The sequence below is a fragment of the Bos indicus x Bos taurus genome, chromosome X, assembly GCF_003369695.1.
Source record: "Bos indicus x Bos taurus breed Angus x Brahman F1 hybrid chromosome X, Bos_hybrid_MaternalHap_v2.0, whole genome shotgun sequence".
NCBI lineage: Eukaryota > Metazoa > Chordata > Mammalia > Artiodactyla > Bovidae > Bos > Bos indicus x Bos taurus.
Genome location: NC_040105.1, coordinates 67871180 through 67896983, shown reverse-complemented (window position 1 = coordinate 67896983; position 25804 = coordinate 67871180). Strand labels below are relative to the sequence as shown.

At 36.8% G+C, this 25804-nt stretch overlaps 1 protein-coding gene across 3 annotated transcripts; it reads left to right on the top strand.

Moving 5' to 3' along the window:
• Positions 1 to 804: 804 nt before the first annotated feature.
• On the top strand, positions 805 to 24914 carry RLIM (ring finger protein, LIM domain interacting). Of its 3 annotated transcripts, none has more exons than XM_027533023.1 (5): positions 805 to 1029; positions 2844 to 2904; positions 15381 to 15573; positions 16423 to 16506; positions 17725 to 24914. In XM_027533023.1, the coding sequence occupies exons 3-5, from the start codon at positions 15405 to 15407 to the stop codon at positions 19305 to 19307; spliced, it is 1836 nt and encodes a 611-aa protein (XP_027388824.1). In that variant the 5' UTR covers positions 805 to 1029; positions 2844 to 2904; positions 15381 to 15404; the 3' UTR covers positions 19308 to 24914. The 3 variants fall into 3 exon arrangements, with proteins under 3 accessions (XP_027388824.1, XP_027388826.1, XP_027388825.1); XM_027533024.1 differs by lacking the exon at positions 805 to 1029 and adding an exon at positions 1064 to 1249; XM_027533025.1 differs by lacking the exon at positions 2844 to 2904.
• Positions 24915 to 25804: the final 890 nt, after the last annotated feature.

Here is a 25804-nt window from a genome sequence, read left to right as displayed (position 1 = left end):
GAGAGTTGTTGCTTGCTAGCTCATACTGTACCTTCTTTCATGCATTACTATCTAAGAAAGGCCTTCCTTAACCGCCCTTAGATTCCAACGTTATCAGATTTTCCCACCCTTTTACAAACACCGCCCCTTCTCAAGAAATTCAGAATTACCGTCTGAGAGAGGCCACCTCGGACCACTCTTTAAAACTGCAATTCCCATTTGCCGCCACCGGGCTCTCTCCCACCCACCTTCCCTCGCCTTATTTTTCTCCCTAGCATTTATCATTAATTTTATATACTATATATATAATTATTGTCCCTCCCCCCAAGAATATAAAGATACACAAGAACTGGGATTTTGGCTTTAATTTGCGCTGTATCCCCAAAATCTATACTAGTGTTTGACACCCACAGTTGGCATTCGATAAATGTATTCGAATAAAAGTAGGATGCTGTATTAACCGGTCCTGACTGTGTGAATCGACGTCAGGTGAGACTAATATCGCGTTTCTCACTCTCTGAAAAGGGCTTCCAGCAGTCATACGGTGACGTCCTCCAGTTTTCAAAATGGGAAAGGTTCTCACAGTTCTCAGAACGCGAATTTCTCGCCACAATTCAAAATGGCGGAGGAGGGTGGGGCCTGTCACATGGTGGGCGGCACAACAGCTTTCCTTTTCCAGGCCGCGGCCCGCCCTGCCGCGTCGTCAGCCGGCCACCTCCTCCTCTCACCGAGGGTTTTTCGAGGAATCGCCTGGGATTGGATAATCGGCTGGGAGTGGATAATCGGCTGCGGCTGCGGGGCCAGGACGCGGCATCATCACTTCCTGTTGTGGGCAGGCGTTTCCTGTCGCTGCTTGGTAACAATGGGGAAGATAATGGCTGCCTGAGCAACGTCTCCGAGCAGGCGCTGGACTAGAGGCGGGTCTCGACCAGCGACTCATCGGAGGCGGGCTTGAGAGCTGCGGCAGGGGAGGCGCGCAGGAGCCCCGGCGGCGGTGGCGGCGGCGGCGGCGGCCGAACCGACCGAGTCGGATCCCGACACCAAAACCGAGTAAGTGAAGCCTTGGGAAACGGATGGAGAGCGAGAGGAAGACAGCGAAGCCCCATCTGCTGCTTTCTCTCAAAATGGCCTGACTGGTGCATCGTGGTGGAGGCTCAGCGCCGCCTCCGGACCCCAGGCACCGGTTGCTGTGGGGGGCTCCGTGGCGTAGTCTCCGCTGCCATTTTAGTTGGGTGTATAGTCGACAGGCTTTTTGAAGAAGGGGAAGGAGGTAGGTAGTACTTCCTCTCCGTGGCCGCGCGAGCCGCAGCTGGGGCCCTCCAAAACCTTAAGAATTTGGGGGAGGCGATTTTCGAGTGTTGGCCTCAGGCATGAGAATCTTTGATCGTCTCAGGTTTTCTTCTCCCCAGTTCTCTGGAGACTTCCTTCTCCTCCTCCTCCTCCTCCCCCTTTCTTTTACATGGCGGGCTTGGGTTTAGGAAATGGGGAAAAAATCAGGCTGCTCTAAGTTAGATGCTGGGAACTCTTGGGCCTTTAGATTTCCCAGGATTTGCAAAACCCCATTTTGAGCCTTCTGCTTCTACAGGGCACTATCAATTAGGCGCCCCCTGAGGCCACGATGACATCTTCCCTGAGGATCTAAGACAAATGTGGTTTACTCCCTTGCTTGAATAACCCTGGCGTTTCCTTTGCCAGATACCACTGCACGGATTCCCCCCAAAAGGGAGGGAAAAGCCGTTGCGTGTTTGTTATTTTTCCCTGGCTGAGGGTGGGAATTGGGCCAAATGATTTTGAAGTTAATTTCCGTTCAATCCGTGCACAACCCAACCCCTCCCCCCTCAAAAAATGCCTTAGGGTCTCGGCTTCTGCGGGCGGTACCTGCCACGTACGCCATAGCTTTAGTAACTAGTATTAACCGGTTGGGCTTCTGCTTCCTGAATACTCCGTCCCTTTTTCCCTTATGCTGATTAATTTCAAGATGGAGGAGACAGCCACGTTCCTTCCCTAGACAGTTTCACCATACTTATTCCACAGGTTAGTCCGGGAATCTGAGGCCTAGCAGGCTTGTCTATTTAGGTCGTTCTTTCGTTTTGCAGAAAGAGGAAGCATTTATATTAGGTTGTCATTCAGTCATAGCAAGGCCCCACAATAATTATTTTTTTGCTGGAAATAAGGAGTCCGCATTTCCTGAATCAGAATTAACCGCAGTGGCTTTGGATGATTGAAAGGAGGAAGAAATAAACTACTATTAGTCATTTTTTAAAAAATTCTTGTCATTATTGAAGACAAAATACACTTATCACCCCATCAGGTATATTATGTCCCTCCTGTATGACTTGAGAGCAGGCAGGCACAGTTATCGCTGCCCCAGAATCAGTTTTCTAAGTTGTAGAAATAAAATATCCAGGAAGCCCAATCTAAATATTTTTTAAATTTTGTTTTAGGATACTCTTCTCTTACTGAAAAAGTGTTTTTCTTTAGCCTAAGATGTCCTGATGATTTTTCATACTTTAGTTCCTGCCTTAGGCTAGTGTAATGTACCGAGTAAGTTCTTGAAAGTAACTGTGAGAATCTGAAAATAATTACTGATCTGATGCGTAAAAGTCCATTTTAAGTAAGGTTATATTAAAAGGTAGATGGGTTGTCAGCCTTTAAAAGATATCTTCTATCTAACATATAAGATTGTTGGTTCCCTCTGACCTTCTTAGTCTCACCAAGTATCCTAATACTAATGTGGAATTAGGTTGATTATGGCGGGTGTGTATCTAAAATACATAGGATATGTAATTTTTAGGATGTGTCTGTTACAAAGAAAATGTCTATCTTATAAAAGAGGAAGAATAATGGATTCTTTTTTTTTCTAGAGCAGAGAGTGAAGAAAACTAAAATCCAGTTTATTGTATACAATACTATGTCATAAGTCAGGTAATTTTATTTTTTGTTGCGTCTCCTGATGATTTATGTGTAGAATGCATGTTTTAAAATATTTATTCTGTTTTGGGGGCCCTGTAATTGAATGGGCTTCTTTGATATATGTTAGTTGGTGTCGGGCGTTCTTAATGGTCAGAACGGGTGTTTTTCACTGGGAATTCAAAGGGTAGTGTTTCTGAGTAGCTGGAACCTCATTAGTGCTCTGTCAGTTTTCTTTTAAAATAATGTCTGAAATTTGCCAGTACCTGTATAGAACAGAAAGAACAAAATAGAAATTTGCTTCCTTTAATCACTGTTGGAATGGGATGAGTATAAATAAATAGTATTTAAATGTTTATTGAATAACTAAATGAACTAACAGTAGACTATATTACAGGAATATAATCTCAAGTTATTTTGTGTGACATTTGATATTTTTGCTTCAAGATCCGAGAAGTCATAATATATAATACTCTAATTGATATCAACCTCTTTCATCATCGTTGTTAAGATAACCACATAATTTATTGCCCTAGCTACGATGCTTTTAAGAAAAAAAGGAACATTATTTTCCTGGACAACAGGTGCAAACCAAGATTGTCCCATGCAAACTAGGATGGGTAATTAGCCTAAATTCATAATTAATTTGTATTGAATACTTATGTGTTAGGTCCTGTGCTTCACATGTGTGATTTTGTAATCCTTACAGCCAAGCTTCATGAGGATGTTACCTGTTTTACAGAGTGAGACTCAGAGGAGAGATTAGATAATTTGTTCTCTATTAAATAATTTGCTCAAAAAGCTAATAAGTGGTAGGAACCCCCATTTTAACCCAGGTCTGTCTGATGCCAAAATCAATAAACTTTTATGTCCTTAGAATTGTTATTAGATCAGAAATGCAAAAAAAAATGAAAGGTTGTAATAAAAAAAATCTATAGGTTAAGTTGCATCAAAAACTTCTGTTAACACTCAAAGGAAATTTGCTTTATGAAGCAAGTAAGACTTATCTAACGATTGCACTCTCTTTTTCAGTCTGTCAGGGTTCTTTGTTTCAGCTGTTACTGCCTGTAATATAATTTGATAAACAATTTAAAATTAGAAGTGGTTTTAAGAAGTAGCTTAATAATGAAGTGATATCTAGAAGTGTTAGGCTGGTTGGATATATTTTTCATGTTAGTGAACATGAGGCCTTATATACAGTAGATCAAATGGGACATTTGCATTTATCAAATTACAATGTGTGTATAAACATTTTGTAATACAGACATTTCCAAACCTTATAGCCCATTGATTTTTAAAAGTATCCAGTTTACATGATCCTTTGACATTTTGATACCCAGTGTAAGAAAGCAATAACACTTCTATTTTTTTTTTTCATTTTTTTGAAATAGAAGTTTCCCAGATAATAAAGCAGTTTATTTTAGAGGTAAAAATCTTGACAATCTTAAACAGTTTGGGAGTATATTTGTGAACTTGTGGTTTTGCTCCTGAAATAGATACTTGATGTTTTTGCTGTACATAGTCTTACATTTTGGGTTTCCCTGGTGGCTCAGTGGTAAAAAAAAAAAATCTGCCTGCCAGTGAAGGAGAAGTGGTTCAATGCCTGGGTCTGGAAGATCCCCTGGAGAAGGAAATGCCCACTCCAGTATTCTTGCCTTGGAAATCCCATGGACAGGGGATCCTGGCGGGCTGCAGTCCATGGGGTTGCAAAAGAGTCGGACATGTCTTAGAGACTGAACAACAAATTCTTGTATTTTAGTGCTTCAACTCAAGGGTTTAATTTCATTAGTCAAAATATCACATATATATGTTTGGAAGACTAGTATCTGTAGATAATGCATGTGTGTATATAGATTTGTGGACTTACTACAGTAATTTCACAGCAGCAGTTTGGACTGCTATTACAGTATTTATGTGATGATGAACATAATCCATTCTGTGGTGGGAAGGAGATATTTGTGTTCAGTGTTTTCAGATTTTTCTGAAATGAAAAATAGTCTTCTTTCCTCTTGCTCTACATTTGATTGTGTGAAGAAAGGGTTTAACTCGTAATTACATTTTTCATTTTGTATTGACCAAAGTTCCTGTTAGTGTCAGTTACATTTGAGGTCACCTTATCATTTATCCAAACTGGGACACTTTTAAGAGTGAAAGAAGGCCATATTAATAATCACTATAGGACAGCAGTTGTAGACTGCTACTCATATGGACAAACTGGGTATATATGGTCACCTTTGTCATCATTTCTCTGTAGGAGCACTGGTTCAGAAATCACAGTTGTCAATGTGTTTGGTTCTGTAACACAAAATTATTTTCCTCAGACAATATAGGAGTCATTTGTGTAGATGATATTTTTCAGTCACATGATTTTAAAATAGTTCATTTTTGGTGGGAAACTTATATCTTAAAAAATAGTACTTTATTTACTAACACCAGAATTGCCAGTAATCAATGACTTTTGCATTAAAACATTTTAAAAATAAGTGCATGAGCCTTTTGGGTTTTTGAGTAGAATTGAGTTAGTGTGCATAAGACCAAATTCTAATTTAGTGGCATAGCTTAATAGTAAAAGAACATGAACTGGGTAATCGAAGATTAAATTCCCTGTCTTAAGTACTTAAGTGAATCGAAATGTCATAATGGGTTCCTTTTTAAACTAACTTGTTCCTGTGAATTGGCAGCATTTGGCTTGGTCTCCATCCTTGGATTTGTTGACGTTCTTAATATTCTTTTGATTTAACTGTTTTAGAAGGTTGTTGTCATTAGAATTGTTTGTAAGCTGCACAATTCCTGCCTAGAGATTAAACACGTGCTGAATCCTTTTTTTTTCCTGATGTCCTTTTCAAGTGATAGAGAATACAAGAGACACTGTATTCAATGTCTCTTGAATTTTGCCATGCAGATACTTTATAATCTCATACTGCTCTAGTAGTATCAGCAGTGGCAGAAGTTTTAGTACCATCCTCCAATAGGCCAATAATGGAAATAAATTGTGTGGCTGGTGAGAGGTACTGTGCAGTAAGGCAGTGAAACATAAAGCCTACCCTATTTTTTAAAGAGGAATGCTTTGTATTTGTTTTTTAAAAATAAGATAGTCATAAAAAGAGAAGTGTACGAGTGAAGTAGCAGTGAGAAAAGCACAGCTTTTAAGCTTACATCCTAGTTATTCATGTTTCTTGACCTTTATTTTTCCAGCCTATATTGTAATGTGATGTGGGTTATATCATAGTCTGGATTCATAGAATTGGAAAGGTATCTTGTAGATAGTTTAATCCAGTACACTAATACTGATGGAGATCCTGAGATGCAAAAGGTTAAATAATTGGCCAAATTCACGTAGTTAATCTTACAGCCAAGACTAGAACCTAGTATCTTCTCTTTTTTCGTTTTCACAGAGCTGAATTCCACCCTGCTACTCAGTCAACCTTTGATTTGTTGGCTGCAAAAGCTGTAAAGTTTTAATCATTCTGTATAGGAAAAATTCCCAACACTTCTGGTAACTACATACACAATGGTATTTTATATCCAGACCTCAAATTCAGTAGTTCTTTGTGACTTGGCTTTTTTTGTTGTTTTTAACTATATTAAGTATTTTTCATTTTGATGATGGTATTATTGACCTGACATTTTCTTTATACACAAGGCTTGCCTGTCATTAATTCTCATATGCTCTACGAGGTTCTTAATGAAGAAAGAAACTCTGTTGCAAACAGAAAACAGAATAATGCCTGCCCTTTTTTCAGTATGACACATTTTTATGTTGATACCTATGATTTTTTTTTTTTGGTGTGTTGTACTTTAGGACACTATTGAATTTTGAAGCTTGTTTGAACACATCCAAAAGGTGACAATGCCCAAGATAACTTCAGTAGTTGGTTGACATTAGGTTATCTTGATTCCTCCCTCCTGTACTTCCTGATTTTTAAAAGAAGTGATTTCTTCCAGACTTAATGGATGTGGTCTATTTTAAAATTGATACCCCTACAACCTTTTGAATTTCAGAATTCATTTTTTTATGTCGTTTTTTTAACTCTATATTTTGGTGCCTTAAATCTTAATTGATGGAGTATGTCCATTGAATATAGTATGTGTGCTTACATTTAGCACCAGGTCTCCTGACCCATTAATACTGAACAGTATGTTTTAAGTGACTTTTTGCCCTAACAAAACAAAAATACATGTTTTAAAGATTACTGTACGTGGGTTAGGAGAATTAAATACTTATAGCAGTGGTCAGAAACGTGCATAATTTATATTAATATATGATAATTACTATAGAAGAATTGAAATCACTAAAAATGCTTTAAAATTCTCAAGGTGAATAAAATCTGCTTTAAACACCCTAATTATAGAATAAATCTCAAGTTTGGTTTTCTTGCTGGCTTTTCCTCCCCAGAATTAAATTTACCTGACACAGTCATACAGTTACTGACCAGATGAGTAGTTTTTGAAATGACTGGGCAAATTTTCTAATTTGGCTACTTACTTTCCAGGACTGGATTTGGCTGTATTGGCACACAGTACCCTGAAAGAAATAAGGTTAATAACCTATGCTATGCATCTGAGGGGCAACTGTATTTAAAACAAAAATACTAAAAGTTGACTTGTTTAAAAAGAAGCCCTGCTGGGTTCATACTGCTTATAAAAGATATTTTGTCCTTTTGGAAGTTTTCATACCAGAAGTGAACATGAGCTAAGTGAAAGTAATGAAGTTGCTCAGTCATGTCCAACTCTTTGTGACCCTATGGACTGCAGCCTGCCAGGCTCCTCTGTCCATGCCTCAGGCAAGAATACTGGATAGGGTTGCCATTTCCTTCTCCAGAGGATCTTCCCAACCTAGGGATCGAACCCGGGTCTCCCACATTGCAGAGACTCTTTGCCACCAGGGAAACCCCAAACATCAACTAAAAAGCTGATAGTGAGGTTGAATACATTGGACATGCCTGTTAGGATTGAAGGAATGTATTTTTAAGGTATATGGTCTTAGGATATATTGGGATGCAGTTGACCATTTATTGAAAAGTTGACTGGATTTGGAATCAGGAGACCTGGATTTAATTGCTGGCTCTTTCCATTGACTAGCCTCATTGCCTTTGGTAAATGACTTCCTCTCTCTGTGCTTCTGTTTCCTATCTGTAAAATAGAGTTTGTGATTCCTACTTCATAGAATTGTTGGAAGGCTTAAATGAAATATAGGTGAAAGGGCTGTATGAAAAGGGCAATGGATATTACTTTTAACTAGGAAGAGACCTAAGTGATTTAAGAACAGTTACACATTTTTTCTCTTATGTTTTATTGGTTAAGTTTTCCATTAAAATATTTAAGTTTAAAATTGACTGATGATAACCGTCTATTTAATCCAAAATTTCTGACTGTGCACATGAATATTATAACTCAGTATAAGGTAACTGAATGAAAAGATTTAAAATTTTCTCATTTATGATGATAGAAGGAGCCCAGGGGGTATGGGGATTCTTTTTTTCTCATACCACAGAGTAGAATCTAGAGACCCATTTTATTAACATGATCTTTTCACACCAAAATGGAGAGAGATCTGTATTTGATCATTTGAACTGCAGTCTCCTGACATCTTTGGCATGTTTTAACTTTCCGAACTTGTGATTTAGAATTATTACATTTTTTCATTTTTTTTTACTGCTTAGGTAGTGAAGGCACTGCTTAAAATGAGACCAGACTCACTGGGTGTATGTTCGTAAGATGATTTTACAAGGCATTTGAAGGCATTGCTTACATTCAGGATTTCCTTTTTTTTTTTTTTCCAAAATGTAATTAACTTCTAGTCCAGTGGACCTTGGCAGGTGTTAAAGCTGTAACTCTCTAAAGCTGTAACATCTGTCTTGCCAGTGCTGGAATCTCTTGACTTCCACTCCCAACCCAGGCAAATGCAGAATAAAGCAGAAAGAATGAATGCTTTGGGCAAAAGTAGGGAACCACGTAGGCTTTTTCTCTCCCTGTGCCTTAATCAACTGCAAGAAACGAACAGCATTTTAAATGGAAATCTATACCTTAGCAAAAAACATGGTGTGTTCTGTTTAATGAAGCCTTGCCAGTTTGATTGCAATTTTGAAATAAATGAGTGTGTTGCAAGGATGCCATGTAGGGAAAATAATTTCCTTTATTTTCTCTGGTGTAGGCAGGGGGAAGGGAGAGCAGCATGTTACTATGGAAGTAATAGTAATTTGGATTTGTTTACATGTTACTTTGTGTGTCTCATTGTTAAAATTTCGAATTGAAAAATAAACTAAAATAAAAATCCCTCTTGAATAGAATAACCCAACTTCTAAACTCATCAGGCAGGAGCTATTTAGGATTTAGCAGTCTCCAAAATCACAGTGTTGAGAGGGTTTTAAATAGAGGTATGGTGTTTTTTTTTTTTTTTGGTCTCTAGTTTCCATGTAGGAAATATTAGAATTTTTAGGTCAAGAGTGAACTTGAAGATTGGTGATTGTAATTAAGAATCATCTATTCCATGTGTTTTTGTAGAGTATTCACCATTATCTTCCCTAGTGGCTCAGATGGTAAAGAGAGTGTTTGCAATGCAGGAGACCCAGGTTTGATCCCTGGGTGCGGAAGATCCCCTGGAGAAGGGAATGGCAACCCACTCCAGTATTCTTGCCTGGAAAATCCCGTGGATGGAGGAGCCTGACGGGCCCCAATCCATGGGGTCACAGAGAGTCGGATATGACTGAGTGACTAACACTCACCTCACCCTCACCATTATTATTTTACTTTTGAAAAGCATAAAGGGGATTCATAAATAGTGGGTTTATAGAGCAGAAACAATATATTGGGAACACTTTAGAGCTGTTTCCGTATGTGGAGTTTCTCTACCTTACGAACAAATTCTTTAAAGCTGCATGCATTGTCCGATATGGTAACCTCTAAGCACATGTGGCTACTGGACACTTGAAATGTCATTAATTAACTGGAACTGAACTTTTACTTTTCTTTCATTTTAATTACGCTAAATAAACAATGTAAATTTTTTCCATTAAACATGACTTTTGTTTCATTAGGACCATATTTCACTTTAACCATTGAAAATTTAGCATCCAATTTGAGATGTGCTGTAAGTATAAAATAACATACCAAATTTCTGAGACTTAGAATTTTAAAAAAGAATATAATACATCTCAATAATTTTTATATTGATAATATGTTGAAATGATCTTTTGGACCTGTTGGGTAAATAAGATATTAATAAAATTAGTATTTCAAAAATATAAAAGACCTTGTGAGGCAGGAAGTGACACTAGTGGCACAGGCAAATGCTGTGTGCAGAGACAGTTGAAAATAATTGCTACCTGAGGTAGTCAGTCATAGCTTCTTAGGTGGTAAGATTTCATTGAACCTTGAGGGGTGAGTGAAATGGGGAGAGACTAAATGGAGGGCTGAAGGGAGAGTATTAGAAGTGTGAAGGTAGTAAAGTACAAGATGTGTTGGAGGGAAAGGATGGGGCAATATAAAGTGGATTGGTCTTGTTAAGAAAATGTTATAACAAAATTGTGTCACTGGGAATATGTGGCTTAGTATGACCCTAGACCCAGAATAAGGAAACCGAGGGACTGTCTATCCTTAATGACATTTTAGTCCAAAGGGTCTTTTGAAATCAGTCTGTTCAAGCTCCTACCTAATATCTAGCCTCTACTTGAATACTTCCAGAAATTGGTAGTAGCTTACTTCAAGAGACGGGTTGCATCTCTACTTTTGGACAGTCTTTATTTGTTTCACTATTAAAAGACAAGAATTATTTGCTTCATATTTTTTCCAACTCTAGGCTCTAATTTGACCCTGTGGTTTGCTCTCTTATATGTTATAACTCCAAATATTTGAAGGTGGTAATCGTGTCCATTTTTAGTGTTGTCTTTGGGCATTTTCAAGTAATTCAGCCATTTATTTTATGGTATTCCCTGGCTTCTCACCATCTTAGTCACTCTAGATATTTTCTCGTGTTTGTCAGTGTCCTTTTGGATATATTTTTAATGTTTCAAATACTCCACATATAGTCTGAACAGCAAGTAGCATTGACACTACTACCTATTTTTATCTGAATACTGTGACCTAGGAAAGATTTGTCAACCTGTGACTCCAAGGTTTCTTAACGGTCAAGTGAAACATGCTTTTAACTGAGCTTTTGTTGACTAAAAACTTCAGGTCATCTTCATATTGCCAGGACAGGTCTCCCTGTCCCCATCAGCTTGATAACCCTTAAAGTGTTTAAAGTAGCACATTTACCATCATTTTTGTTGATTTCCACTCATTCTCACAGCCCACTGAGAATTCAGGATTTGTTTTTTTATTATATACATCTTTATTACCAACTGCCAGCATTGAGTTGTCTATAGATTTGGCTGGCATGTCTTTGACTTGGTTCTTTTCAAAATGCTTAAGACTGGGCTCTTTGCAGGTTAACATTGCTCCATAATCTTTTGAGAGTGGTATTCAGAAACTGTGAATCTGTTAAATTGTATTGTCATCAAGCTCCTTGCTACTCAAACTGATTCTAGGATTAGCAGCATCAGCATTACGTTAAGGCTTATTTAAAATGCATGCTCTCAGGCCTCACCCCCAACCTACTGAATCAGAACCTGTATTTTTACAAGATTTCCAGGTGGTTCGTTTGTATGTTGGAAGTTTGAGAAGCATGGATCTAGCCTATATTTCTCCATAAAATAGGATGCAAAAACTTTTCAGACTCTGGACAAAAACCAAGCCAGGCGTTTCAGCAGTATTATCCTGATGCCTCTATCAAAAGTTTCTCAACCCTGACTGTGCAGTGGAATTACCTGTGGAATTTTTAAAATGTCGCTGTCTGATTGGCCCCAGAGAAAGCTCCTCAGGTGATTTTAATGTGAGAATCTTGTAAAGCAAGTTCTGTGTGAAAGAAGACTATGTAATGCAAATGAGGTTAATTTGACAGTGAATTCCACTTGTGAACATGTTTTTCTACATGTTTGCAATATATCTGATAGTCTATAGCAGAATTCCATGCGCTCCCCCTCCCCAGGTTTTGTGCCAGATTTTGCTGTGTTAAAGTTTATAGACGTCACTTTCTTTGCAGATTAAGATCATCTGGTATCCCCTGTTCTCTGATTTCTCAAAGACTGGAAATTTTGCAGTTTGGATTTTGTTTTGTTTTTTTGAGAAACTTGGTTTTTTCCACTACTTTCAGTTGGAAGATGATTCTCCTTGCTGTATAAGATAGAAGTTGAGTGCCTCTACCTACCATCTTCTATTAATATACCATCTGTATCAGAGGCTTAGTGAAAGATCTCATTCTTATTTCAGATTTGTTTTTCAAAGCCATTTAAAAGCTCTTTCCCATACTTTTGAAAGTTTCTGTTCCTTGTGGGCTTTAACCTCTGACGCTATTTTTAAGGCTTTGTGCCATTCTTGTAACAGTCCTTGGTATGTGATTTTTCTGTTATCTTTGGTTCCTGTCCTTCAAATGTCAGAACTTATCAGAAATTTTTGCCTTCTTTGAAAGCTTTGCATTCTTAAAGCCTTTCAACCCTACTGAGCTTTCAGTTTTTAGAAATTTTCAGAACTATTTATTAATCAATTCCTTCATAAGTGGAATTGATCCTTTCATGTTACTACTATTCAGAATATTAACTGCTTAATATTAGCCTAGTGTGATTTTCTTTGGTTTGGGAAATTATGGCTGGACTTTCTTTGTGCTTTTCTGTATTTTTTTTTAATTAACTGTGTGCTATTTATTACCAATACTAAGTTGTAGAAAATTTTGGCTTGTTTTTTTTCATTGCCTGGTCCATATAACGTTAATGGGTGTTTTATTTAACCTATTGACTTCTAGTCTTATAGTTTCAAGTTATTTAAAAAACAGCATCTTTCAGAAATTTATATAGTTTAGTCTTACCAAAATTAAGAAATCTTAGTTATGAAATTAGGAAACTCCAAAAAATATTAAGGTCTTTCTCCCTTTCCCTTTCCTTGAGATAATTCATCTTGTTTGTTTAAAGAATGATAGACTAGTTCTAAGAATAATGATCTAAGAAAAACAGTGGAGAGCCAGATGTGCCCATGTATAGACTAAAATTTGTTTAGACTCATCAGATAGGTAGACAGTCTTCTTTGTTTTTTTAATATCTGAAAGATGGCTTGTTTTTATTTTTCTCTAGTATTGACATAAACATCCAGATACTTCGTGTTTTGTGTGTGGGATTAAATCGTAGTACCAACATAGATTACTACTTTTCCATAAATCAGATTTTCACATGTTTCTGAGTTAACTTTTGTCATTGTGAACTTGAGTCAATCTGGGGTTGGAAGGAAAAGAATATACTATATATTTCCTAGGGCTGTACAAATAGTGAGTGAGAATTAAGTTTTGGCTAGTTTTATGTACTATCCAGAGTAGGGGTTGACAAACTTTTTCTGTAAAAGGCCAGATAGTAATTTTTTTTTCACTTTGCTAATTAGAATTGAACATATTACGTAGTTATTTATATAAAAACAGAGAAGCCAAATTTCCACAAAGTTTCTCTTGATGTAATAATAAATGAGTACAGTGTTTTATAATACAGGTCTACTAATGAGAAGAATGGTATTCCTTTTGGTAGGATAACATTTTGCTAAATTGGGGCTAAACATTCTTTATCATCAGAATCATTTGCAGATGTCCATTTAGTGTTTTCTGATTTGAAATGAGATTTTACATATTTCGTCGTTGAAAATACCTTCACACATTAAGTACGCTGTCTAATCAATATACAAACATATAATTTTAATTGTAAATTTGCCTGACTCAATATATTTTTGCTCTATGCATATTTTTTTTTAACCACCATTTCAGTTGTAACACATCTTCACAGATTCCACCTCAGGTTGTGCTGAATTAGTGTTTCTCAGCTTCTTTGAAAATGATATCACCTGTAGTTAGTTGTTCCATGCAAACTATTCATAGAGACTACTGCTTTAGTCACTTCAAACTCCTCAAATAACTTGACTCCTTGAATAAGCAACTGAATAGTATCAGTTATATTTGTCAACTCCTCAAGAACCAAAGGGAACTACTCATTTGCTTCCTTGTTTTTCACTTGATGATTGATATATCCCAGTATTGTCATTTTTTGAGCACCTGTTCTCATTAAAAGGCTAATAATCTTAAACCAGTTAATTTTCTGTGGACTATTTGTTTAGCTTCTGCAGTCAAATGCAATTTAGTTAACACAGCATTGATAAATGTCTTTCCTTGCTTAGCCAACAAATGAGCCACTTAGAAACTTACTCTGGTTGAAGCTTCATTTTTTATTTTTATGAGGAAATATTTTGTGATATTTGTTTTAAATTTTCTAGTTTTTCAGACCATAGCTTTCCTGTGAATTGGAAATACTATGATGAGTGCTTAGTCTAATAATATTAATGTATATTTTATTATTTTAGCACAGTTTCAGTGTCATTGCATTATAAATAAAATATTTGCCATCTACTCTAATAAAATAATCCATACTCCACTGTGCCTTTAGAGATGGTATTCAGTGTTCATCAAGTTTTACTGGAATACAGCTGTACACATTCATTTACATATTGTCTGTGGGCTGCTTTCTTCCTATAATGGCAGAGTTGAGTAGTTGTGACAGAGACTATGTGGCACCGTCACTGCTTTGCACTGGTGGTCTGTGCACTGCAAGTCACGGTGATGCAATTATAACTTTACAGCATTTCAAGTGCCATGCTCATACTGTAACATTTTTCTAAATTACCAGTGCACACTCATCGTATTAAATGGAGAAAGTGGGCTTGACCATTAGCATTTTTAGAACTTCTGTTCTACATGGCATATCTCTGTGAGAGGCAGTAGAGCATAGAGAAACCTGAATTCAGATTGTCCGGGTTCAGCTTCTGGCCCTGTCACTTGTTAGTTGTGTAACCCTGATCAAGTTATATAACCTCTCTATACTTTAGTTTCTTCATCTGTAAAAAGGAATAACAACAACAACAGTGTTTGTGCACAGTGTCATTGTGAGGACTAAAAAACAAAAGCAATTATAGTGCCAAGAATTCAGTGAGCTGCTTGGGTCTAACCTTGTTGAATACACACCGTTCAATTCTTGCTACACTGCTGAATTCTTACCTGTATTTCTCTAACCAAACTTTTCTCTGGACAGGTAGCTAAGAATTTATTTATTGGATCTCATATAATTTTCACACATCACAAAATATTCTCTTAGAAAAACATTTAAAAGTGTAATAATCATTCTTAGATCTCAAGGAAAAAAATAGTCACCAGGGCTAAGTTTGGTCCATGGGCCATGGTTTGCCAACCCCTGACCTAGTCTTTTCCTAGTATGACAGTGCTTTTCAGTGTTTGTATTAGGAAGTTTCCATTCATAGGGGTCTTAAAATTCATGTCTCAAACTGAATTCTGGATTTTCACATAATTAAAACTGTTATATAGAAGATATACTGACTTTTGTTTTCAAGAGTGATCTCCTTTCTCCTTTTAGATAATTTTCCACTTGTTCATCAAGATGGAAAGCTCAGATTGTAACGATAAAGGAAGTGGTGATCAGTCTGCAGCACAGCGCAGAAGTCAGATGGACCGATTGGATCGGGAAGAAGCTTTCTATCAATTTGTAAATAACCTCAGTGAAGAAGATTATAGGCTTATGAGGGATAACAATTTGCTAGGCACCCCAGGTATGCAATGTGTAGTTTAAAGATTTACATATATATAAATTGCTGGTCTTTAAAAAAACAACTGTTTTTTTAAAAAAATGTTTTGTTTACCATTGTGAAGTATGATTTTAATACCAGGGATAGAGAATGAAATTTACTGCTGTACTTGCTACTTGATTTTGTTCACTCATATTTGCAATTATCCTATGTCAGGATTTATAGCAAGGAATTATATTATGAGTTTATAGTAAGCTGAATTGAAAAGAGTGGAGCTGAACAATCTTTTTGTTATTTATCTTTATTTAACTACTAGACAGTGGTCTGGAAGAGCTAATAGGAACTTTGGTTCTTAGGACAGACTTAACTCTGTTTTGTCATCTCTCATTCTCTGAATATGTCCCAATCATAATCAACCAGAGCTAGCCTTGGGTGAAATAGTCAGTTATTCAGAAATTTGTGCTTGGTTATTCTTTTTTGCCTCATTAGGTCCCACTTGATTCTAGTTAAAATTCATTATATCACTTCCTCCTCATTTCTGTTTAATTCTATTAACGTTTGAGCAGTTGCTTAAATTTTAAAAGGTAAGGTGTTAGCATGGTTATTATATTAACAAATCATCTCACTCACTCTGAGTTTCTTTGTCTTAAATGCAGATAATATCTGTCTCCCAGAGTTGCATTTTTAAAGAATGAGATATTGTATGCAAAAGCATATTGTAAACTGGAAAGGAATACAAATAAATATAAGTTGTAATGTCATGCTCTCAAATAGGTGAATTTTACTCAGGTTCCTACTCTTCGGTTGTCATCTCAGATGGATAAGTCATTGGATTTTATTTATAACTTCGCAAACATTTTAAACTGTTTTCAGGTGAAAGTACTGAGGAAGAGTTGCTGAGGAGACTACAACAAATTAAAGAGGGCCCACCACCACAAAACTCAGATGAAAATAGAGGTAAGTTTTTCTTGGGAGAGGGGTGTAAAGGATGAAATGGATAAGGAGCTTCCTAATGATAAATGTCAGCCAAAGATAATCCAAATCAGTAGCACAAATTAATTTGGTGTTAAGTAACTGCTCATAAAAAGAACTGGCATTTTCTTGATATTTGGTGAGAATGTTAACTTTTTTTTTCCCTGTTTCACCTGTGGGATTTTTTTGAGTGTTAATTGGGATATAGGAATTATATATAATGTGATCTTAAATGTGTCTTAAATGTGATCATTTTTCTTGATTTTCCACCTTCATTGAAATTTCCCTGTACCCACTGAATTATTCCTTCCTTATAAACCTGATTTCCTTACCAGCAGAAAGGTTGCATTCTCTAATCCTGTGCTTCTCACTGGGGTATAATGTCTGGAGACATTTTTGGTTGGGAGTTTGCTGTTTGCTCTAGTGGGTGGAGGTAAGGGATGCTGCTAAACATCCTAAAATGCACAGCACAGCCCCCACAACAATGAATTATTTGGCTCAAAATGTAAATAGTTGCACTGTTAAGAAATCTTGTTCTTCCCTCAGGTCTGGTGTTTCTCCTTCAGTGTGAAATATGATAACAGGTTGTTGAATGTGCTGTATATGTACTGTGCTAGGTTCAGACTCTTTACTTGTTCTGATCTCTGATTTCATGTTAATTTAAAATCTTGGTAACATGAAGAAGTAACCTATAAATCTTGTTTATATTTTTGCAATGTCTAAAGCAGTCCTGTAGTTTTTAAATGTCCTGTATTATCCAAGGCACTTAAGTCAAGAGCCCAAAGAAATGTTGTAGACTAATAAAAATCTAACCCAAAAAATGTAATTTGAACTAAAATACTAGCCCTGTACCTTAACTGGTGTTTTACCTTATTTGATTATGTTAATGTTTTGACAGTGGACTGAAAAATGTCTTCTGACAGTCCCCAGTGGTACACTAGGCTCTGTATACAATGCTAAAAATAGACTTCTTCCCAATTCCCTTTTTTGAAAAATGCTTTAAATTTCTCTAGAATTAGCCTGCTGTTTTAAAATGGAATTGAAAGTTTCCTGCTTTTACTTGCCAATCAGTGCAGTATAGTTTAAAAAAAATCTGTAAATTGAAATTTGTTCAGAATGTTTTTCTGTTAATAATATGAAGTTTCAGAGTATGATTTCTTATTTTTAATAGTTCCTTTTCACCCCTCCCTTTTTAAAAAACAGGTGGAGACTCTTCAGATGATGTATCTAATGGTGACTCTATAATAGACTGGCTTAACTCAGTCAGACAAACTGGAAATACGACAAGAAGTGGGCAAAGAGGAAACCAATCTTGGAGAGCAGTGAGCCGGACTAATCCAAACAGTGGTGATTTCAGATTCAGTTTAGAGATCAATGTTAACCGTAATAATGGGAGCCAAAATCCAGAGAACGAAAATGAACCATCTGCAAGACGTTCTAGTGGAGAAAGTATGGACAACAACAGCCAAAGACAAATGGAAAATCCACGATCTGAAACAACATCTGCAAGGCCACCCAGATCAGAACGAAATTCAACTGAAGCATTAACAGGAGAAGCCCCACCTACCAGAGGTCAGAGAAGGGCAAGAAGTAGGAGCCCAGACCATCGGAGAACCCGAGCAAGAGCTGAAAGAAGTAGATCACCTCTACATCCAATGAGTGAAATTCCACGAAGATCTCATCATAGTATCTCATCTCAGACTTTTGAGCATCCTTTGGTAAATGAGACTGAAGGAAGTTCTAGAACCCGGCACCACGTGACATTAAGACAGCAAATAAGTGGACCTGACTTACTAACTAGAGGTCTTTTTGCAGCTTCTGGAACAAGAAATGCCTCACAAGGAGCAGGATCTTCAGACACAACTGGCAATGGTGAATCTACAGGATCAGGCCAGAGACCTCCAACCATAGTCCTTGATCTTCAAGTAAGAAGAGTTCGTCCTGGAGAATATCGGCAGAGAGATAGCATAGCTAGCAGAACTCGGTCAAGGTCTCAGACACCAAACAACACCGTCACTTATGAAAGTGAACGAGGAGGTTTTAGGCGTACGTTTTCACGTTCTGAGCGAGCAGGTGTGAGAACCTATGTCAGTACCATCAGAATTCCAATTCGTAGAATCTTAAATACTGGTTTAAGTGAGACTACATCTGTTGCAATTCAGACCATGTTAAGGCAGATAATGACAGGTTTTGGTGAGTTAAGCTACTTTATGTACAGTGATAGTGATTCAGAGCCTAGTGGCTCAGTCTCGAGTCGAAATATGGAAAGGTCAGAGTCACGGAATGGAAGAGGGGGTTCTGGTGGTAGTAGCAGTTCTGGTTCAAGTTCCAGTTCGAGTCCTAGTTCCAGTTCCAATGGTGAAAGTTCAGAGACTAGCTCAGAGGTATTTGAAGGCAGTAATGAAGGAAGCTCATCATCAGGCTCATCAGGTGCCAGGCGAGAGGGTCGACACAGGGCCCCAGTAACATTTGATGAAAGTGGCTCTCTGCCCTTCCTTAGTCTCGCTCAGTTTTTCCTCTTAAATGAGGATGATGATGACCAACCTAGAGGACTCACCAAAGAACAGATTGACAACTTGGCAATGAGAAGTTTTGGTGAAAACGATGCATTAAAAACCTGTAGTGTTTGCATTACAGAATACACAGAAGGCAACAAACTTCGTAAACTACCTTGTTCCCATGAGTACCATGTCCACTGCATCGATCGCTGGTTATCTGAGAATTCTACTTGTCCTATTTGTCGCAGAGCAGTCTTAGCTTCTGGTAACAGAGAAAGTATTGTGTGATTAAGGTCTGAACTCTCAGCTATGTATCTGGTATAGTGATGGGCAAACAGGAATCACTTGCTTTCTGTCCACTTTTTGAGTGGTGCTTAAATGTAAAGTAGCAACCAGAATTGAGTCATTGCTTTCTGAATGAGTCATTGTCCTTTCTCTAATTTCTGTTCCCAAAAAAAGGAAATATTTAAAAAGCAACATGTTAGGACGTAAAAATCTGACTTCAGTATCAGTAATTGTTATTACTGATGATTTATCATGTATTGTCAGTTTCTCCTTTGTTATCTTAAAAGGTCTGCCTTAGCAATGACTCTTACCTGTTTTCATATTGATCTTTAAAGTTTCATATGCCATAGGAAAGAGGGGTGAAGGAAATTCCCAGTTTAGACTCAGTTACAGTACATGTTTCCTAAGTGACTGCTTAAAGCTATACCGTTCCCAGTTATTAGTTGGCACACATTCAGCTACATTCTGAATATCATTTGTTCACCTTTCAGACAAGGTGATATTGGACTTATCAGTGTAAATAACACTAAGATTAGGATCTTCTAAGTGTATAACTGTCTTCTAAGCCCATCACTGTGGCACACTGTAGAGTGAGCTTATAGTTTAATTGAGATATTTATCTTGTGGAAATATAAAAAAAAAAGCCTATGCTTGTGTAAGTGAAAAATCACATTCATTTGTTTAAAAATGTAAAGCTATTTTGTAGAGGCTCAGTACTTTTTCCAATGCACTGTTGTATTAATGCATTAAAAATTGTAAAGTACCATGCTTAGAAATGAAAAAACTGCTTTTTGTGAGCCAACATAGTAAAAAAAAAAAGAAAACACACCAAACAAAGTACAAAGCTGCTTTTGTAAGTGTGTAGATGTAAGAGCAGAACATATCTATAATATTTAATGTATGTGAACAGCTACTGTGACCTGCAAAGGAAAGGACAGAGTATGGATTTAGGCAGGAAATGAAAGAGGGAGTATAGAGAAAACTGCTTGGAAGAACTTAAACTTTTCATGAAGACAGTAATTCCACAGATCCTTGGCACAGTATTCTACTTGAGCAGATGAAGCAAATTTGGCAGAGTTTTGGTTTAAGAAAAACAAACCACTACCCCCTAGCACAAGTTACATTGATGTTTTTGCAAGTTTGCTTCTCAAAAAAAAAAAATGGAGGAAAGAGACTGTAAACCACTTATTTAGCATAAGAAGTGAAGTTGGCACAGATGAGTATACTAGTAGGAAAGTCTCAAATTTGCATTGTTTTTGGTATTTGTTATTCAAGGTACCAGTGCACACTTGTTACTATCTCTAATACAGACCTAATATCTCATATCTAAAGACAAGATGAAGAACTAAGGGAGTTTTATTTTTTGTGGAAAGTGAGTCGTGTTGGGTTATTTGAAATTCAGATTTTAATTGTGCTGCCCATATTTGAAGATGAGAAGGCTGACTCACAATCTATGGGATATGCACTTTATGTTGTTTCCTTAGCTTTGTGAAGAACCCCAGTACTCTTGCCGACTTTCTTTTGAGGCTGGTTGGGGTTAGGATTAGTCTCACTGTGGAGGACTGTCTTTTTCTGGGAAACGCTAGTGGGCCCAAAGAGGGATTGAACACATCCTTGGCTCTTAACAAAGTGAGCTGATACCCAGGTATATGTAGTCAGATGCTCTACACAATAAATAAGTCTGCTTTAGGAATTATCTGGCTACCTTAAGTGTTACCAACTCAGCTGTAAAGATTATTTCAAAGCTCATTCTTTTATATTTTCCTCTGGCTTTCAATCCTACCTAAGTATCAAGGAAATTGTAAATATGGTAGTTGTTTACTAAGGATATGTACTGCTCTTGCAAGAAAATAATGTCCAAACAAAGCTTCACTTATTTTTTTTTAATATAAGCAGATTTTACTGTTTATGGCGCTTATGTAATACATTTTATCTTTCTAAAAAAATTGTCCATGTAAAAGTCAGGATTTGTTTATATTTGTGAGCCTCCTTGTATCCTTTACTAAGGGTGTAATCTACAGTTTTCAGATCTGCAGGGTAGTCCTGATTGGCTAAAAACAAACTCATTTTCCTCTTGGTATAAAATGTCCCATTATAATAGGGGTGTTCATTTTAAATAGTTTAAAAACAACTGCATCACATTCTAAGCATAAAAGAAAGTTATTAACAGGTACCTTCCTAACCTCCCAAGATGTATTATTACTCATTTGTGAAGTATTAAGAGGTAACTCATGCAGAATGCTGGTTATGAATGTAGATACTGAAGCTATTCATAAACACTGGAAATAGAATTTTAAGTTTTTAGCCTTCAATGCACATATTGGACATGTGCATGTGAAAACCTTTTTCAATAGCACTCATTAATTTCCATTGGACTGTGTAGAATGGATACAAATATTTTAGTGGAATTTGCTACTTGATTATTTTTTTTTGCAAGGTCCATGACCAATATGTACTTACTAGTATGGACATTGAAGACAAGGTCATTTGTAGGTGTCAGATGTACAATGGAGAACAAAAATCTTTTTTCCCACCTGCATCCAAACAACTGTTCTCTTGAGGGAGCATTTTCTTGCAAAAGACTTTACATTTCATTTTGTACCTTTGCACTTTTTCTTTATTACAGAAAGGTTCTGTCTTGAGGACCTAGTTTGAACTTCATGCAATAATAGGAACAAGAAAAAACAATGTTGGGGCATTACATTGTTCAAAGCATAGGGAAAAAGTACTAAAAATGAAATTTCTTGATTATTTCAGATTATTTTAAAAAACTCATTTACTAGTCTGAAACGTTTGAGGTGTTTAACTGCAAGCAGCTGACGTGATTGAGATTTATTAGTACTAAAAACAAAATTGAACAAGTTAGCTTTAAAGTTTGCAGACTTTAGCAACACTAGAAGATCAACCAAATTGTTAATTTGGAATATTTGCTCTAAAAAGAGCACATTAGTTATACCTTAGTGGTGGTAATGGAGGGTGGGGATTGAGAAAAGTGTTCATGTTAGTGTTGGAGTATAAGTAATCAATTGTATAAACAATTACAAAAAAACATTTAGCACCAGGATTGTGTGTGTGTGTATACATGAAATCTCTAAAAACATGATCGTGGGAGTTCATCCAAAATTTAAGGTTAGGAAACTGTTACAAGTGTTACCTCAAGTAATCCCCGCCCCCCGCCCCCTGCCAAAAACATGTTCTTTCCCTGCCAAGTATTCTCTCCTAATGTCAATGTCTCAAATTATTTTTATGAAGGGTTATCACTTAATATGCTTTGTATTTAATCACCTGCTTCTCAGATGTCCATGACATGAAATGGGGCAGCATCAGCCCTAACTTTTCAGCAGTTCTCAAAATACCCACATAATAGGAAAGTGAATGTTGCAAAATGCTTTTTTTAAAAGCCATTTTTACAGCTTGGTAGAATGCAGTGGCACCTTGTGGTTGTTTTTGATACTTTCAAAGATGGAGGATATTTTTATTCCCCCCTTTACTCCACCCCTTTTCTTTGCTGTTTGTGAAAAAGAAATATTTGTAATCTGCCTTATTTGAGTTTTTAAGTTTTACTGGCTTCCCTGTCAAATATATTACCAATACTAAATACATAGAAGCCACATTTGCAGGCACTTTTGTCTTATAATACTGTGCTGATTGCTACTTACTAAAGTATACTGTACCTTAGTAATGCAAGAGATTGATAAGGCACATGTTCAAATGTCAGGCATTTATTTTCCCTTAATATAATTCTTTAGTATGTGTAATATTCAATAATGGCTTCCCTGGTAGCTCTGTTGATAAAGAATCCGCCTGCAATGCAGGAGACCCAGGTTTGATCCCTGGATGGGGAAGATCCTTGGAGAAGGCAATGGCAACCCACTCCAGTATTCTTACCTGGAAAATCCTGTTGACTATTCAATAATTGTTATTCAGCAATATTCAGTAACTTGTAATTCATTAACAAGTAAATTGTTCACTTTTGAAAATGTAAATCAACTTATGCTTCATTTGGAAAGTTAAAATGCAAGGTCCAAGTAACTAGTATTTCATTTTTAAATTAGATTTTTAGAAAGCAGCTAAGAAACAGCTATGAGTTATATACCTACCCTTTACATTTTTAGCATTCTGAAAAGAGTGCTTAACTGGAACATTACTAAAATAGGAATATTGGAACAAGTAAGCAATCTCACTTGATTTGAGTAACTCCATTTTGTATCTAAAATGCAGTATATTTGAGTTGATGGAATGTTCAAGGAATAACAACAGTTTTATATCAGTTTTATGATTACTTTCATGTCTACATAGGTGTTCTAATTCAAATTTCAAGAAAATAGGCACACCCTCCCAACAGTCTCAAAATCACCAAAATACTTATTTTTGGTTAGGATTTGTTTACTAAAGACCCCCAGGCTTAGATTGACTGATATCTGAAAGATAGGCAGTGAAAGTGAACCCCATAATGAATGACTGTGCCTAGTTATTTCAGGGTTCCTCTATCAGTTCCTCATATTGCAGATTTTTCTTAATACCAAGATATGGCTGAACCAGCTGCCCAGCCATAACTCTTTTCAATGCCCCTTTGCTAACATTCTTTGAACTGAGTGATTTGTATGTGTTTTAACGTCCAATGTTTGGATTTTACCTCTTTATAGCTCCATTTGTTCCTGGTGCTGCTTTTAAAGATGTAGGGCCATGTGATCCAGTATCAAGTTGAGTAGGTACGCAATTGGCCTGATTATGTATCTGTGCCTGTTTTGTCTTCTCCCAAGAAGAGCTGCTTTGGTATAGATGTTTACTTAGATTCAGATAAAGAACTGGGCAGCGGTTTTGGAAAGCTTTCTGAAGCCTATAAGAATCTAAAGGGATATGGAGGGGGAACAGTAACAAAGGCGGCCTTTATGTCTTTCAAGATGAAGCACATAAATGTATGTTCTGTAAAGACTATAGTGATTGTTACACCAGGGCTTCCTGACCTCTGGGAGAGACTTTCAGAAAAGCAGAAAGGAGCACAAAAGTGAAATGAATTTGGTTGTCTTACTTTATCTGGTTTCTCATTTTCTTTCAATTTAAAGCTGAACATAACACCCTTTTCCAATATCTATCCAGCAGACTCCTGGTTGGGAAGCCCTGTATTAAACTTTGAGAATGTACCCAGTTTCCTTTTTTTTTTTTTTTTTGTACAGTGCTTTCTTTACACCTGCTAAAAATTAACTTGTTTAAAGCAAAACAAGACCTTGAAAGGTCAGTCATATTAAAGCTGGTTTGATTATTAATAGTTATCTTTTAGGAAGAAGCTTTTTCCCTATGTAAGATGTCATACTGCAGATTTAAAATATAGACTATCAATAAAATGCATGAAGTGATCATTTGTGCTTGATCATCTCTCCTTGGGTTTTTCTTTTAAAAGAGGAATCTGATAAAGATTCTGTTGCTTCACACCAATGTCAGATAGACATGGTTTTAAAAATCATGTAGAATTAGAGTGCAACCTTGATTTTGATTCCCCTCACTGTTTGAGTGTGGGCAGGTACTGGTTTATGAAATATAACTTCTGTCCTGTATTGTGTAATGGCTTAATCTTTCAGTGGTAAAATAAAAGATTAAAGTCTATTCGTATATAAGAATCCTGGAAACATTTGTGTAAGTGACATTTTAAGTAGGTGCATCTTTGATGTTTCTTGTATTACTATTGACCTGATGATTCCCTTGCTTGACCTCTGTAAGTATAAAGATTTGTCTAGGTATGCATATGTACTCAGACAGCTTTTGTCTTCCATTCCTACTTCCAGCCTTTCACACATGTTGCTTAAACCCCTAAAAGTCTTTGTTTCTAAGCAAGTCATCACATTCGGATATGTGGATTTGACTGCCCCTTGATACTGGTATTCATTTAACTAATGGTGACTTTTATCATAGCTTCATTTCTTCTAGTGCCTAACTACAGAACCCTATCATTGGCATAGGAATACGGTTCCTTGGAATAATTTTGGAGTGGTCAATGCTACTTTGCCTGATACCCTCCCAGGGTTTTACTTTTAGTGTTGTTCATGATTCTGTTTGTAGCTCAAGAATGCCACTGAAAAGTTCATATTCTAGATAACAAAGTAAGCCAGTACACAGGCATCTTATTGAGGGAAATTTAATGAAAAGGACCATTACCTAGAACAGAGAACCTGGTAGATTAGAGTGGATTATAAACTATGTTGTTACGAGAGCTTCCTTCATAGCTCAGTAGAGAATCCGCCTGCAATGCAGGAGACGCTGGTTTGATCCCTGGGTTGGGTAGATCTGCTGGAGAAGGGATAGGCTACCCACTCCAGTATTCTTGGGCTTCCTTGTGGCTCAGCTGGTAGAGAATCTACCCACTCTAGTATTCTGGCCTGGAGAATTCCATCGACTGTGTAGTCCATGGGGGTCACAAAGAGTTGGACACAACTGAGTAACTTTCACTTTCTTATTGTTAATGATCATTTAAAAAACAGGAAAGCTAGGGTCCAGTTTCTTTG

What these genes read in the sequence shown, in the direction of transcription:
- RLIM (XM_027533025.1), top strand. Translation starts at nt 15,405, where the DNA reads ATGGAAAGCTCAGATTGTAACGATAAAGGAAGTGGTGATCAGTCTGCA. An exon ending in CAATTTGCTAGGCACCCCAG is followed by an intron (nt 15,574 to 16,422) that starts GTATGCAATGTG and finishes AACTGTTTTCAG; the next exon opens with GTGAAAGTACTGAGGAAGAG. An exon ending in AAACTCAGATGAAAATAGAG is followed by an intron (nt 16,507 to 17,724) that starts GTAAGTTTTTCT and finishes TTTAAAAAACAG; the next exon opens with GTGGAGACTCTTCAGATGAT.